A 15,442-nucleotide genomic window follows, 5' to 3' on the forward strand; every position below is an offset into this window, starting at 1 on the left:
AGTGCTCAAGAAGATCAAGAGAGAACTGGGCAATGTCTTCCTATCGGCTCCGGAATGGACAAGTGGAGTCTGGTAGCTGGAACTTCTGGCTGTGAGCATATGTCCTCCAATCCGGCTGCCTCTTCGGGAGGATCCCCTGTCGCTGCAGCTTGGCAAGGTCCTACACCAAAGCCTGCACAACCTACACCTCCATGCATGGAGATTGAGTGCCGGCAGCTGATGGCATATGATTTCCCTACGGAAGGATCTCCTAATATTTGGAGAGAAGAAACCACGGAGTTGAAGGAAATAGTTCTACAGGTCAACGATACATACAATCGACGTCCCAGTCGTCGAGTTAAACAGTCGGAGTACACCAAGAGGGAAAAAACACCAAAACTTAGATGAACAACCGGAGAAAGCGCATGCAGGGGGCTCCCTGCACAAGGTAATGGACAAGACACCATTCAAGTTCTGCAAAAAATGTTATCACAAATACGCGCAGAAAGATCAGCATCCAGTTTGCAACCTTTGCCTACCGCTGGATCACCGAAGTCAAGACTGCAACGTGTGCTCTGTCTTCACCCTGAAGACTTTGAGGGTGAGAGAAAGGCAGAGAAGGGCCAACTACAACATGCAGGGCCAGGGCCCTACACCATCAATCCGGGAGCTGGGCCGCTCCAGCGAAGAAGAGGACGATGTCGCCGGAGAACCTGATGTCGATGAGGACACAGACGTCCGGGAGGTAGTTGTCGAGAAGAAGACTTTGAAGGAGGTAGGAGACACGTCGACCTCAAAAAAAAGTAGACGAGTCACGAAAAACGAACTCTAGAGCCTCGAAGGAAGCCTCGGCGTTGAAGCACTCAACGACCGCAGAAGCATCCACAGATAAACACTCCGTCGGATCCTTGGACAAAGACTCCAAAAAGCAAAAACGTGGAAAGACGGACACGATAAAGACGCTTCGACATCGAAAAAAGAGAGGTCGAAACAGGCTTCAGTGACCACATCAGCGTCGGCAAGCACAAAAAGAAAGGCTGAAACTCTCGGCATCGAAACACATGCATCAGAAGTAAAGAAAAAGAGGAAGTGTCTCGAAGCCAAATGGCAAGCATACTACAGTGCAAAAAGAATTCGATGAAAGCTTGAAGCAATTCAAGATACCGCCAAAAACTTCAACAGAAGAAGAGAAAGTCATCGAGATGTTGCAGCCCCCAACGACACCAGAACTGCTCGAAGAAGAAGAGGAAGAAGTATCCTTCGAGGAAGAGAGGGATGTCGATGAACACACGTATGTGGAGTCGGCGATCTCAGAGACTCAGGACCTCCAATGGCAAGATCTCGACACCGAATCACCTAAAGAGGCGATTTATATATATCCCTCGAGGCCCTCACCACCAGATGACATTGGGATGTACAATCAAGTAATTAAAATGCAGCAGAAACTTATGGAGTGCCTTTGGAAGAAGAGAAACCACAATCATGTTTTCTGTTGGAAACGTTAATGTCAGCACAGTCAAGAAACCAATTCCTTCCAATGCTGCCAAGTATATTGGATCAAGGAAAGGAAGCGTTTAAGGAGCTCGCAACATGCAGAGCAATCACACCAAGGGCAGAGAAGAAATACAAACATTATTCTAAAGATCCAATTTCATTAAAGGATCAGTAACAGTGGACTCAATTATCACTTCCACTGCTAGGAAAAGGGCAACCACTGTTGGACCACCACCAGACAAGGAGAGTAAAAGAATGGACCTAGTGGGAAGAAAGGTAGAGAGAATTGTGGGCCAACTCTAATGCATTGCTAAACCGACATGCAAATCAGCATTGGGAAGAGATAGGGGAACTACTGAAACACCTACCAGAACAGTCTCAGAACAGAGCTACCCACTTAGTGGAAGGGGGTAAAAATATTGCAAATACATGCTTAAAGTCAGCCTTGATGCAGCAGAAACATCGAGCAGACAAATGATGATTGGCATCACAGAAAGAAGGCATGCTTGGCTGAGATTCTCAGGTTTCAAACCAGAAGTCCAAAGCAACATAATTAACTCACCATTCAATGGAGAAAAATCGTTTGGGAGCGTTGTTGATGATAAACTAAATCAGTTGAAAAAAGACAACGAGACAGCATGAGGCATGCGGAGGGGCATCCCGTCAAGAAGACCAACAGGTAGAAGTAGTCATCAACCTACTACCTCACACCAAGTATACCAAAAAACATACCAGGGATCAAGTCAAAGTCAACAACAGGACCAGCAACAGAGCTGGCACTATCAGCAGGTAAGACAGCCCTTTCGTGGGTGCCCCCAGGGAAGAGGTCAGCCACAACGAGGCGGACCACAAACCACAACCAAGTGACTGCATTAAAAAGGGGGGGGCACTTAACAAAAACATCACCAAGTGAGCACATAGCATTACAAGCTTCAGAAACACATCATCCTGTAAGCGAACACTTCACTCACACAACCAGTGGGAAACAGACTAAAATCTTTCCTTCAGGAGTGGAAGAAAATAACTTCGGACAGATGGGTGTTAAACATAATGCAGTATGGTTACTGCATAGCGCTAAGCAAACAATCTCCCAGCAAAAAAACAAAAAGAAAGATACATTCACAAAAGGAATTGTCTCTATTACTGCAAGAAGTACAGGAACTTCTAACAAAAAATGCAACAGAACAGGTGCCTCACAAGAAGAGAAACTATGGCATTTACTCCACGTACTTCTAATCCCAAAGGTAGATGGAACACTATGCCCTGTATCAGATTTACGGTTACTAAACAAGTTCATAAAGACACAAAGGTTCAAGATGACTACGCTGCAGGAGGTGATACCTCAATTGCATCAAGGAGATTATATGGCAACCACAGACTTAAAAGACGCTTACTTTCACATCCCTATAAACAAAAAACACAAGAATCTATTAAGATTCGTGGTCAACAAGACACTATTAGTTCAAGGTGCTAGCATTCGGACTCAAATCAGCACCAAGAGTGTTCACAAATTGCCTAGCAGCAGTAGCCTCTCACCTAAGAAGACAGGGAATTCATGTTAACCCCTATCTAGACGACTGGTTGGTAAGAGCAAGCTCATACAGTCTCTGCAAACAGCATATACAACAGGTGATAAAGACACTAATTCAGCTGGGTTTCTCAATTCATTGGATGAAATCATCGCTAGAGCCAGAACAAGTAAAGGTGTTTCTAGACGCAGAATTAAACTCTATGTTAGGGAAAGCGTTCCCAAGCAGCAAGAGAACATTAGCCTTACTGAAGGAGACTCATCTTTACCAGAAGGGGCATCATCTGACAGTGAGGACAGTGGGGAAACTATTAGGAATGACGGCATCATGCATTCATTTAATTCCCAACATCTGTCTACACATGAGACCATTACAAGAATGGCTCCAACAACAATGGTCACAGTCAACAGGGAGTTGGGAGGATCTAGTGGTAGTCACGCAAAACGTTCGTCAGGAGGTGGCATGGTGGAACAAAACAAACATATCACAGGGCAGAGCTTTCACACAAACAACCCCAATAGTGACCGTAACAACAGATGCTTCCCAAAGAGGGTGGGGAACACACACAAACAACCTCAAGGTACAAGGATTGTGGACAAAACAGGATGCAGTGAAACACATCAACTTTTTGGAGTTAAAGACAGTGTTCTTAGCCTTCAAAGCTTTTCAGAAACAAATCTACAACAAGAAGGTGTTGATTCAAACAGACAACACAACAACCATGTTTTATATAAGCAAATAAGGGGGAACTCAGTCTGGAGCTCTCTCAACTCTAGCTCAGCAACTTTGGAAATGGGCAGCCCAAGAGAACATAGACGTACAAGCGTACAGACTGAGCAGACAAACGTCATCAGCCCACGAGTGGGAACTGAATCAATTGGAACTCCAAAAGATTTCAGGAAATGGGGTACTCCACAAATAGACTTATTTGCAACACCCCACAATGCAAAATGCCAAAACTTTGCATCCAGGCAACAGTGCAATCAGTCCCTAGGGAATGCCCTATGGATGGACTGGTCAGGGATATTTGCTTACGCTTTTCCCCAGATCCCACTACTTCACAAGGTAATCCTGAAGTGCAAGATCAGCCATATGACAATGATGCTCATTGCACCACAGTGGGCCAGACAAACTTGGTTCTCAGAGATAATGGAAATCTCTCAAGGAACAAGGCACAAGTTACCAAAAAGACAAGACCTATTAACAAAGCAAAACGGAAAGGTGTTACACCCAGAACCAGAGAGCTTAGGCTTAGCAGCATGGCTGCTGAGGACTTAGAATTTGGGCACCTCAAACTACCAGAAAGTACGATGGCTGTTCTAAGAGAAGCTAGAAGGCCAACAACTAGAAAATTTTATACAGCAAAATGGAAAAGATAAACGCAATGGTGCCTTAGGCATAACCTTGCAAAAAAGATTACAAAAGAAAGAGCAGTCCTAAGATATTTGACACATTTACTTCAGAGTAACCTAAGCTACACTTCACTAAAGGTGCACTTAGCAGCAGTTGTAGCATACACAAGAGGAGAAACAGGGAAGAGTTTCTTCACTTCTCATGTGGTCAAAAGGTTCCTAGAGGGAGCAAAACGAATAGCACCACCAAAAATGGTGCCAGCATCTACATGGAATCTGAACATAGTCCTGACACAATTGATGAAAGCACCATTTGAACCGCTACATAAAGCAACGCCTGGAATGCTCACTCTAAAGACAGCCTTCTTAGTAGCAATCACATCTCCATGCAGAGTGAGTGAACTACAGGCACTAATACTACAGGAACCCTATTTCCAAATACATAGTGACAGAGTAGTCATGAGGCAGCTCCACATTTTATGCCAAAGCTGGTTTCAAAATTCCACATAAATCAGACAATACAAATTCCAAGTTTCTTTCAAAAGCCAAAGACAAAGGCAGAAAGAACTCTGCATACACTTGACGCTAGGAGAGAAGTCATGTACTATGTTAAAAGAACCAAAGGATCCAGGAAGACAAAGCAATTATTTCTCTCTTTTGCTAATAGCTTTTTGGGAAGATCAGTAACCAAAAATACCATTGCAAGATGGATTGCACGAGCCATTCAGCTATGTCACAAACAAGTTACAAGGAGCACCACGAGCTCACTCAACAAGGAAAGAGGCAGCTACAGTCGCTTTTCTGGCAAATACTCCAATTCAAGACATTTGCATGGCAGCAACTTGGTCTTCAGTACACACATTTACAAAGCATTACTGTGTGGACGTCCAAATGGATAAAGAAGCACACGTGGGACAAAAGGTCTTACATCATCTATTTACAAACCAATGCTCATCTTCCACCCAGCAACCACAAGACTAACAAACTGCAACAAAGCTTGAAGAATTTTCTGGATTCACTAGCGAACCCACCCTCCTCCACCAGGAAGGATGAGGAAAGAAAGGAAAAAAGAGAATCTGAGGATGGCGACCAAGGGTGGGAGGAAGACACCAAATGGGGGTATGTCGACACCCACCAAAAAAAAAAAAGACAAAAAGACAATTCCGGACCCAACCACTAGATGGCTGAATAATCCACAGCATGTGAATCCAGAACACTCTTCGAGCTGCAAAACTACACCGACAGGTAAGAAACTATTCGTTTCGGGGTATCTTGCTCGTCTGCCATCAAATTCGAATGGTCTCTCCAACCTGCTTCAACACACAACGCATTTTGCCCATTTGGTCCTGCAGGATTTCCTAGTATGTGCCATTCTACAGACCCACAACCTGGAGGTACTGCTTTGGTATCTATTGAAAAGGTGAGGACTTGGTGGTTAGAAGTCTCTATCAGAAGAACAAGTTACTTGCCTTCGGTAACGCCTTTTCTGGTAGAGACTCCTCTAACCGCAGAATGCTTACTTGCCCTCCCACCTTCCCTTTCTGTAGAACGGTCTCATAACAATCTATAGGTAATAAGATTCCAAAACTGAAAGACTGCACACTGTTTTAATGATGGTTTCTTGTGGCTCCGCCTCTATTTGCATGGACAAAGTGCAGAAGGAAATTGACACCAGTGCGAGCAGCTGACCTAAATATACTTGTTCCGACGTTCCGTTCACATGAGATGGAGCGGCTAGAGATGGCATGACATTGCATGACTCAACCTGCCGGCGCTTGAGGAAATTGCTTATCAAAAGTTTCGGGATCCAGTCTAATGCCTGTATATATTCAAAAGGTGAGGATTTTCAAGTTAGATAGAGTGTCTCTCAGAAAAGGTGATATTGAGGGAAGTAACTTGTTCCTTTACACCAGACAGTACTTTGAGCAACCCAGGCAAGCAGAAGGCCCAAAATATGCTAGCCCGCCCTCTCACAGTCATAAAATGCTACATGTGTAGACTGCCTCAGAGCAATAAAAAATGTCAGGGCTATGGAGCTGGTGTGATTCCTCCTCCAGAGTAGGAGCATTGATTAAAGAATAGCGTAAAAAGGCAGTTGTTTTCAGGTTAGATGTCAATGCGATAATCGCGCTGTATAGTCTCCACTGATGTTTACTTAAAGAAGTAGCTGTTTCTTATTTAAACAAACTGACATGTTTTATCAACTCTTGCACATAAGCTTTATCAGTGTAATCCCCCCCATAAGAGAATAGATAACACAACCTTAGAGACAGACACTGATAGATTACAAGTAACTTTCTTGCGGTTGTAAATGACTAATGTTGTATTCATTTTACATGATGTACAAAATGCATGGACTGTTTTAATATTACATTAGTGTGTTTTCTCTTGTTTAGTGAAGCTCTTGTTTAAACAAAGTATATATCACAAACCTAAAAATAGTCTTCAGAAATTTGTAACAGATTATATTTTATTTTTAGATACGGTTCCGAGTTTTCCATCTAAAATAACAACTTTGAAATTGCATCAGAATAATTTTGTTAATATTCCTAAAGAAATTCTTGAACTCACTCAGTAAGTACTTGGATTTATTTCTTTAAAATGTGCATCATTTCTAATGCTAGAAAATGTTCATTGGAATCAATAATCTATGTTTTAGTTCATCTTTAAATATGGATGGGTGATTGTACATTTTTATTTTACATTTTATAATTTTTCAAACTGCTTTAGTAGATGATTTTGTTACTAAAAAGGAGTAACCAAACCTACTACCATTTGTACTTTCCAACATACAATACTCCATACAGTCATCATGCTTTATAATTCCATTCTGAAAGCCTTCAATTGGTGAAGGTCTGAAAGAAAATGTAGTTTTATTTTTCTCTATTGCCATGCCTCCTTATTACAAACAGTGCATTCCCTCTAATTCATCATGTTTACTTTCTAAGAGGTCTCTGTCAAAATCTATAACTCACCTTCACCGGCGCCAGCAGCAGGACCATGAGGCACCAACCAGGATTAGTAAAGCGACATTTTAAAGACAATCCAGTGATGTTGTTTCCTTCTTTGGCATACCTAATAAAGAGTTTTTCATTGTTTTCTTTCATAGATCCGGATATCTCTGTGTCCCAATGGATAGCTTACTAGTTGACTGGTCATCTTCAGATTACAGGATTCACACAGATGTAGATCCAGGAAGAGGCTTTACATGGAGCTCTGTTCCCAGGTGTCAGTAGCTCTGAACACCTTATGCTTCTTCTCAACACCACCCTTGAATATCTGATATGTATGCTTGTCTATTCAAAAAATAATAAAGCCCTACGCCTAAGCGATACTGATCAGGGCCTCCCAACACACCAGAGCGTGCTTACAGCCAGAGAATCATCATCATGAGATGAAGTGGGACTTAGTACGTTGGAGGACGATGGCTTGATACATGCTTTTCGGAAACTAGTGGAATAGTGCGGTCAAGAATCAGTAACTTTCTCTTATATGGTACAGTGGGTGAGGCACTCAGGTAAACATTGGAATCTTCAAGATCTGGTTCGAGTCTTTAATAATCTCCTCCAAGCATTGCATACCAGAGGAGATGACAGAAGGCTAGTCGCATGGTTACATAAGACCTTACAGCAATACATGATCACCAATTCACTTCAGTTTAGAAATAAACGGGAGACAGGCAGTGGTAAAACTTTTAATGTTAAGGACAGGCAAAACATTCCACAATTACCTCATAAGATCTTGAGGAATGCCTTATTGAAATGCATGCTTTTTATTTATCCAGTCAGATAGTTGCCCAGATTGTCAGATTCCTCATCCTTCTATTATTCACCTGTTTTGGAGCTGTTCTGAACTGCAGCTATTTTGGCCTGACTTGCTTGCTGATATAGTGCATGTCACACAGCACACTGATATTGAACACAACTCTGCTGTACGAAAGGGGGCGGAGTTTGCCTGATCCTAAGATGGCCACTCTTTAGTGTAGCTCTCCCTAACGCCACCAAATATCCGGAATTATCCTTCAAAATCACCTGATATAAAAGACTCTCCGACGGCGGCACATGCAGCGGAAGTGAAGCACTACACAAAGAAACAATCGCGGTCGAGATTGATGCGGGGGAACAGCTTGAAGCAAATGTAACAGAAGCTGGTGAGCACGGCGAGGCGCCCCCAAGCTCTGTGATCCTGCGCCAGGCCTCGGTGTAATTTGTGGAGCGGAGAACACACAGAAGCGGCGCTGATCCGATACAGGGTGCTACGGGGAGTGCTGGCACTTGAGCAGAGTGGCAACACATTGTTAGCACGCCGTACGGCCGCGGGCCGCAACGAGAGAGAGATGCCAGGCTGGGAGACCTGAAACCGCTGAGGGCCCAGAGACACAGGGAGACGACGGCAAGGTGAGGCCTCAGTATTCCGCCAGGCACCCCGACCCTGCATGCTGTTGTGTCACGCGGTGATCCCTGTGACAGGAGAAGGTGAGGGGGTGCGCATTTCGAGGAGAAAGACAGCAGCTGGACATTTGCAGCGCGCCGCCCTGATATAGAAGGGAAAAAATAAGAACACTCATGAATGCTCCACCCAGAGGGGCGATTAAGGGAAGCCAGTCACCAAGAAGGGCACATGTGCATTACTTGAGTGCTGCGCAACAATTCAGAGATATCAACAAGTGCCACAAGTGCTTTGGGAGCCCCCTCTGCCATATGCTGCCTGCGGGCAAGGGGCGATAAGTGAGGCCCGATAGTAGGCTTGGAAGCTGTGCAAGACCACAAAGTAAGTGGATATTAGACTGTGTGGCGACGCCCCGCTAGTAATCTCTCACATACAATACTACAGAGCCAATTGGGTACATAAGCGGACAGCATGGGTAAAACAGATAAATTGCATCCCAAACTGCAATTTGAATTCGCGGAAAACCAAGGAACCAAGGAAACCGCTACCCTGGAGCAAGGCTCAACCTCAGATGACCCAGACTCTGGCTCTGAAGTAGACATGAAGCATGCCTTCCACACCATTCAACAGAGCCTATCCAAAATCGACACCAAAATAGATGCGCTGTTGTTTCGTATGGATAGGATGAGCGAAAGACTTGACAAGCATGGCAGCAGGCTTGACGTAGCAGAACAACGAATATCTGACATAGAGGACATCATCAGACCGGAAGCGAAGACCAGTAAGGAGAGGGACAAAATACTGCGTACTCTACAAGTGAAGGCCGAAGATCTCGAAGCGAGATCCAGACACAGTAACATCCGCATTTTAGGTGTTCCAGAATCCACAAATATAGGCAATATGGAGCAATACATAGAAAAGCTGCTGGTACAACTCACGAGAAGAGACACTTTCTCCGAAATATTAGTGGTGAAACAAGTGCACCGATCACTAGCGCCAAAACCAATACCAGGCGCGCCCCGCGACCAATAATAGCCAGGCACCTCAATTACAGGGATCGCTACGCGGCACTGCTTAACGCTAGAGAACTGGGGGAATTGCGGCACTGAGGAATGGAAATAACATTATTCCCTGACTTTACAATGCAGGTACAGGAGACGAGTCGACTTTTCACACCCGAAAAAAAGAAACTTCAGGACCTCAACCTGGAATATAGTATGCTATATCCCGCAAAACTAAGGGTCAAATCCGATGGAAAAGTGCACCTGTTAATGGATCCCAAGGCTGCGATACGATTCATCTCAGAGAAGGAGAGGTGACGCAGACAGCAGGGGTAGCCGAGTCACTCACCGGCACAGTCAGAGACCCCTACACAAGCCCAAGAGAACCAAAACACAGAGTGAGCATCGGAGAAACTCTAAAACAAGGTGAAGCATGGTAATGTAGTGAATTCATAAACTAAACATTTAAGTACTTAATGACTGTACATAAAAGAGACTGCCAAATGCTCTCATAGTGCGAATAGAGCACCAACTAAACATGTGTAATAATTCTGGCTGACACATTTAGGCTCTTTGACAGGGACATATATGGTGCATTAGGCGCACGTTTCGCAACTCGTCACAAATCGGAGTGATGATGCACTTAGAGATTCATGGCATAAGGTGAACTATTAGAGTGGCTTTGGGAACTCAACTGGATGGCCACATCTGCCCCCAAGTGTATCACACCTTTCATCTTACTTGTTCTTGAGTGGGGATTGTTTGTTTAGCTAGGGGAGGGGGGAAGGGAAATCAGATAGCCGCGACAGTTGGGGTTTTTCGAGGCGTGGGAGGGTATGGGTGTTTTTATTAGGTTGAATGTTAGTATTGTGCGACTATGGCTTTTGAGATCGCAAATGGTACATACTACAAGCAAGAAATATTGCACATGGCAGAAAAGGATTATAAAACATGGCTACAACGGGTGAGACTACACAAATCCTCCAGCTTCTGACTTGGAATGTTCGATACTTGAATGACAGCAGAAAGGTTAGATGGGTGGGCGCCTACTTGAAATGGCATTCTGTGGCTATTGCTGTGCTGCAGGTGACGCATCTTGCACCAGAGCGAAGGGAGGCAGTACATCGTAAATTACACGGGGTATGCTATTCCTCAGATTTCACTTCCCACGCTCGAGGGGTACTTATCTGGGTGGACAAAATGGCTGGAGTGGAGATGACGGCATACTCAAGGACTCACAAGGCAGATATGTTGTTGCGATGTGTAAGCGAGGGGCTTTGCAGTTCCTCCTAGTAGGTATCTATGGCCCTAATCACGACGACCCACAATTGTATTCCTCCCTAGACTCCAGGTTGACACAATGGAAGGGGATTCAACAAGTTTGGGGTGGTGATTTTAATTGTATACTTAACCCAAACATAGATATATCACAGGGCCCACCCAGATGACCTGCTGCGGCGGCCATAGCCATCCAAGACATAATGCAATCAGATGGTCTCATAGATATCTGGAGATATAGATTCCCCGATGGGAGAGGCTATACACACTACGCCTCAGTGCATGACACGCACACTTGGATAGACTACTAGCTACTGTCTGGGGAACTGAGTTTTTGGGTGGAGGCATGCACGCATTACCACGGACGTACTCCATCATTCCCCCGTCCAACTATCCCTCAGGGTCGGGGTACCGAGTATACCCGCGTTTACATGGCGCTTCCCACCTTATTCACTACTCAACACTGTTTTCAAAGAAGGGTTAGCCACAGCAATAGAGAACTTCTTTGCCAAAAATATTGGGTCGGCAAACTCATTCACTACGGTATGGGAAACATTCAAAGTGTTCATCAGAGGGGTAGTGATATCCATCCATGCAGGAGTGCTACGTTCCATACGAGGTAGACTAAACCAGCTGGAAAAAGAGATTGAACACTTGGAAAGTAATAGAAGAAGGGGGAAATTCACAACATGTCGCTGACCTTAAACAGAAACTGGCAGAGCACCTAGACATAGCTAATGATGAGCTTAAGCATATGGGTAAATACGCATCGGGCCGATGCTATGGAGAGCGGGAGAGACCGGTTGTTACGTTAGCAGGAATACTAAGTCCAAAGAGGGAATTGGATGCTATGGTGGGCATGAGAGATGATGATGGGAATATATTGCACACAACGGGAGACATAGCAAATCACTTCCGCCCATTCAACAAGAAATTGTACACCTCCCAAAACACATCCAGTACTGAAGCATGAGAGGACTATCTTTCATATATTAAAATGCTAGTGGTGGAACACAGGGAACATTTGATGGCCCCCTTGACATCAGACGAAATACGTGAGGCATTAAAGGGTATGGCATCTGGGAAAGCTCCAGGATCAGATGGGCTTACCGTTGCTTTTTAAAAAGAATTCCAGGACCTTTTGATCCCCCACTTCAAGAAGCTTTATGAAGAGATGGCGGAGGCAGGTATTATGCCACCCTCTATGGGCAAAGCAGTTATTGTGACATTATTAAAGCCTGGCAAACTATCTGCCAAATGTTCATTATATAGGCCCCTATCTCTACTAAATGTAGACACTAAATTGTATGCTAAAATCTTAGCACATAGACTGGCCCTATTGCTCCTGGAGATTATTCGCCCTGAACAGGCAGGGTTTGTACCTAGTCCCAGCTTATCGCAAAACCTGAGAACTCTGTTTGGGGTAGTGCAGAGACTGAATCCAGATATCAAGGCGGCAGCAATTTTTAGGATGCGGAAAAAGCATTTGACTCGGTAGAGTGGGGTTTTATGTTTGCGGTCCTACGCAAGCTAGGAGTAAGGGACATGTATCTCCGTCTGGTATCAGTTTTGTATACCTCACCCACAGCCAGAGTGAGAATAGGGAATGAAGTATCGAAGTCATTCAACATTACCCAGGAGAGAAGACAGGGCTGCCCACTATCTCCATTACTGTACGCCATTGTTGCAGAGCCTCTTGCTTGAGCGATACACGAATGTCACGTGCACAGAGGTCTGAGTTTCCCTGAGTACATACTTAATATTTCAGCATACGCCGAGTCAGAAACCTGCAAAAGAGTTTGGGGGAATTACTGCCACGCACCTGAGTGGGCTTGAGTTCTTTGGCGCTGTGGACTCCTTGCTGGCTGTGGCGTGTCCCTCCCGCCGTCGCCTGCCGCCGCGACCGCTGTGTGGGGGGAGCACCCGACGAAACTACATCACCCAGGATTCCCTGGGAACGGAAGCAGGAAACACGCTACATAACGGACCCTGCCCCCTTGATTTGCTGTTTGGACAAGCACTCTCCTTATCTGGAACAAAGGTTAGTGTGTGCATCTATTCTCCATGGGGAAGGCATCTGCAAATCCCTCTGGTTCGGGCCCTAGGAGTCCTCCCATCATCACTTCGGCCCTGGAGAGCATGATAGAAGATGCTTTCCAGTTGGTCACGTCGGAAATTGAGGCCACCGAACGGAGACTCTCACTGGGTCAAAATACCCTTATTAATGAAACAGTTGATCTTCCTTTGTCCCGTGGTGTGGTCAATATTGACTCTCGGACTCCTGTGCCGCTCTCACCCAACATAACAGTTGCAAACCCCACTCAACATAAAAGTTCATCTGGACTTATAGAGGTCAATCAGTTTGCCACCCCCATTATTGAAATAGCTGACTCACAGCAGGAAATGGATGCTGTTCCTATTACCGCTAAATCAGCTCCATCTTCCAATACCACTGGGGGAAAAAGGAAGAGTGGCATCACTAAAGCTCCTATTGCTAAAAGGAAACAACCCCCACGCAACAATAAAACCCAACCCACCCCTTTGAGTTTGTGGACACGTGGGAAATCTACAGCAAACGCGGGATCGGTTAATGTAATCACACAATCACAGGGCCCAATTAATAGTACTGATGCCTCATCGACCATTACTGCAGCCACTACCTCATTGTGTACACAAACACAAACTGAGCCAACACTTGTATATGGCATGCCGGGTCGGCCAATTGAAAACTTAATTGAAACTATTGTGGATTCAACTTTTAATCAACTGAAAAGTCTAATGGATAAACAATTTAATCTTATTTTTAAACGTCTGGATAGACTGGAAAGCCTAGTTAAGAAGGAAGACGCAAAAAGGAAAGGAACTTTTATCATCGATCAATGCAGGGGGGAACGGTTACTGAAGGACATGGAGGCCACCAATAAAGGGACTCAAGAAGGAAGTGGCAAATGCCTCTTAACTACAGTAGACAACATATGTGATAAATGTGATGGCAGTAGGGCGTGCTTGCCCAGCAATTCTGTATCAAGCAATTTGGTTAGCACACCATCCTTGTCATCAATGTCTGTGAATACCAATCCCCCCCGTCTCCCCCCACATCCAATAGCAGTCGCCCCCGAGATAGTACCACTCAATCTAACTACACCTACTAATCATGAGTTAATTATCCCTACCCTGCCTATAAAACATGCCACCCCGGTACTTAATTTACCGCCAGAGGCATGTCCTTACGTTTTAATTTTAGCCGGGGTACCACCTTTAAAAAAGAACCAAAGTGAGTCTTGGGATCAACTCAAGAATAAGTGTATTGATTGGCTATGCAGGTTCAAGGGGGTGGGCATGGAGTCTGCTAATGCAATCTTGATGGTGAGACGGGTGGGATGGGTCGGTCCCCAGACGAAAAATATTGTGGGTGACTGTATAGTCATAAATTTTAGGTACCCCCCCTTGATAAAAAAGATTTTAAAATGTAACATTATTCATCCTAATATTGCAACGGCTATAACCGCCTTACCACTGGGCTTCTTCTACAGACCACCTCAAAGTAATCATCACCTTATTTTACCTACTTATCCCGTACACAACCGGTTCAACGTTCTGACCGACTTGGAGGGTCAGGATTGACTCTCGTGCAAATTCTCAAACACTGCATCATTGCCTAGGGAGGTATCAACAGTTAATTGGGCTATGCCCAATCCTAGTCCTCCCGAGAACCCTCAAGTGGCCAGCTTGGTAGAGCGTATCTCCTCAAGTACTTCCAATTGTACTCACATGCCCTTTGCCCAACATTTAAAAATATTAAGTTGGAATATCGCTGGCCTAAAATCAAAAATGAATATAGTAGAGTGGACCAATATGGTCAGCAATTTTGATGTTCTAATGTTTCAGGAGACCTGGTGCACCAGTAGCTTGCTACTTGAGGGTTTTGTTTGTTTTAATAGTACTGCCCCAATCCCTGAAGCTGGCCGACCCAGCGGGGGCTTATCCACATGGATAAAGATTACCACAGGATGCACCACTAAATCCCTATGGACAAACGATAGTCATCTCCAGGCCACAATATATTCAAACGGGATTACGTTATGTTTTATAAATTTTTATAATAACGATTTTAAATCACTTCCGAATAAGAATTTTATCATTTTATTTGATTTTATCGATGATTTGCTAGCAGGCAACAAGTTTGGGAAATTGGACGGAATCTGTTTAGGGGGAGACTTCAATGCACACTTATATAATAGAATGGAGAATACCACAGCCCCATCCCACGCGACTACTTCTTGCAAAAGAGGGGAAGAACTGTTCAACTATTTATCTTCTAGGGATCTAACCGATGTAATGGTTAAAGCCGGTGGAACTCCTGATACTGACCAGCTGCCCACCTATACAGGTCGTGGCTGTTCTTCCACCATCGATTATG

General features: G+C 44.6%; 1 protein-coding gene across 1 annotated transcript in view; it reads left to right on the top strand.

The window, feature by feature from the left end:
• The window catches only part of LRRK2 (leucine rich repeat kinase 2), a 1,602,077-nt gene that overhangs the window by 645,775 nt on the left and 940,860 nt on the right, over positions 1 to 15,442 (top strand). The window contains exon 26 of the mRNA XM_085654107.1: positions 6,835 to 6,928. Coding sequence (XP_085510233.1) covers positions 6,835 to 6,928 — 94 coding nt within the window. The remainder of the gene's footprint in view (positions 1 to 6,834; positions 6,929 to 15,442) is intronic.

This window comes from Triturus cristatus, chromosome 4_1 (genome assembly GCF_964204655.1).
Source record: "Triturus cristatus chromosome 4_1, aTriCri1.1, whole genome shotgun sequence".
NCBI classification, from domain to species: domain Eukaryota; kingdom Metazoa; phylum Chordata; class Amphibia; order Caudata; family Salamandridae; genus Triturus; species Triturus cristatus.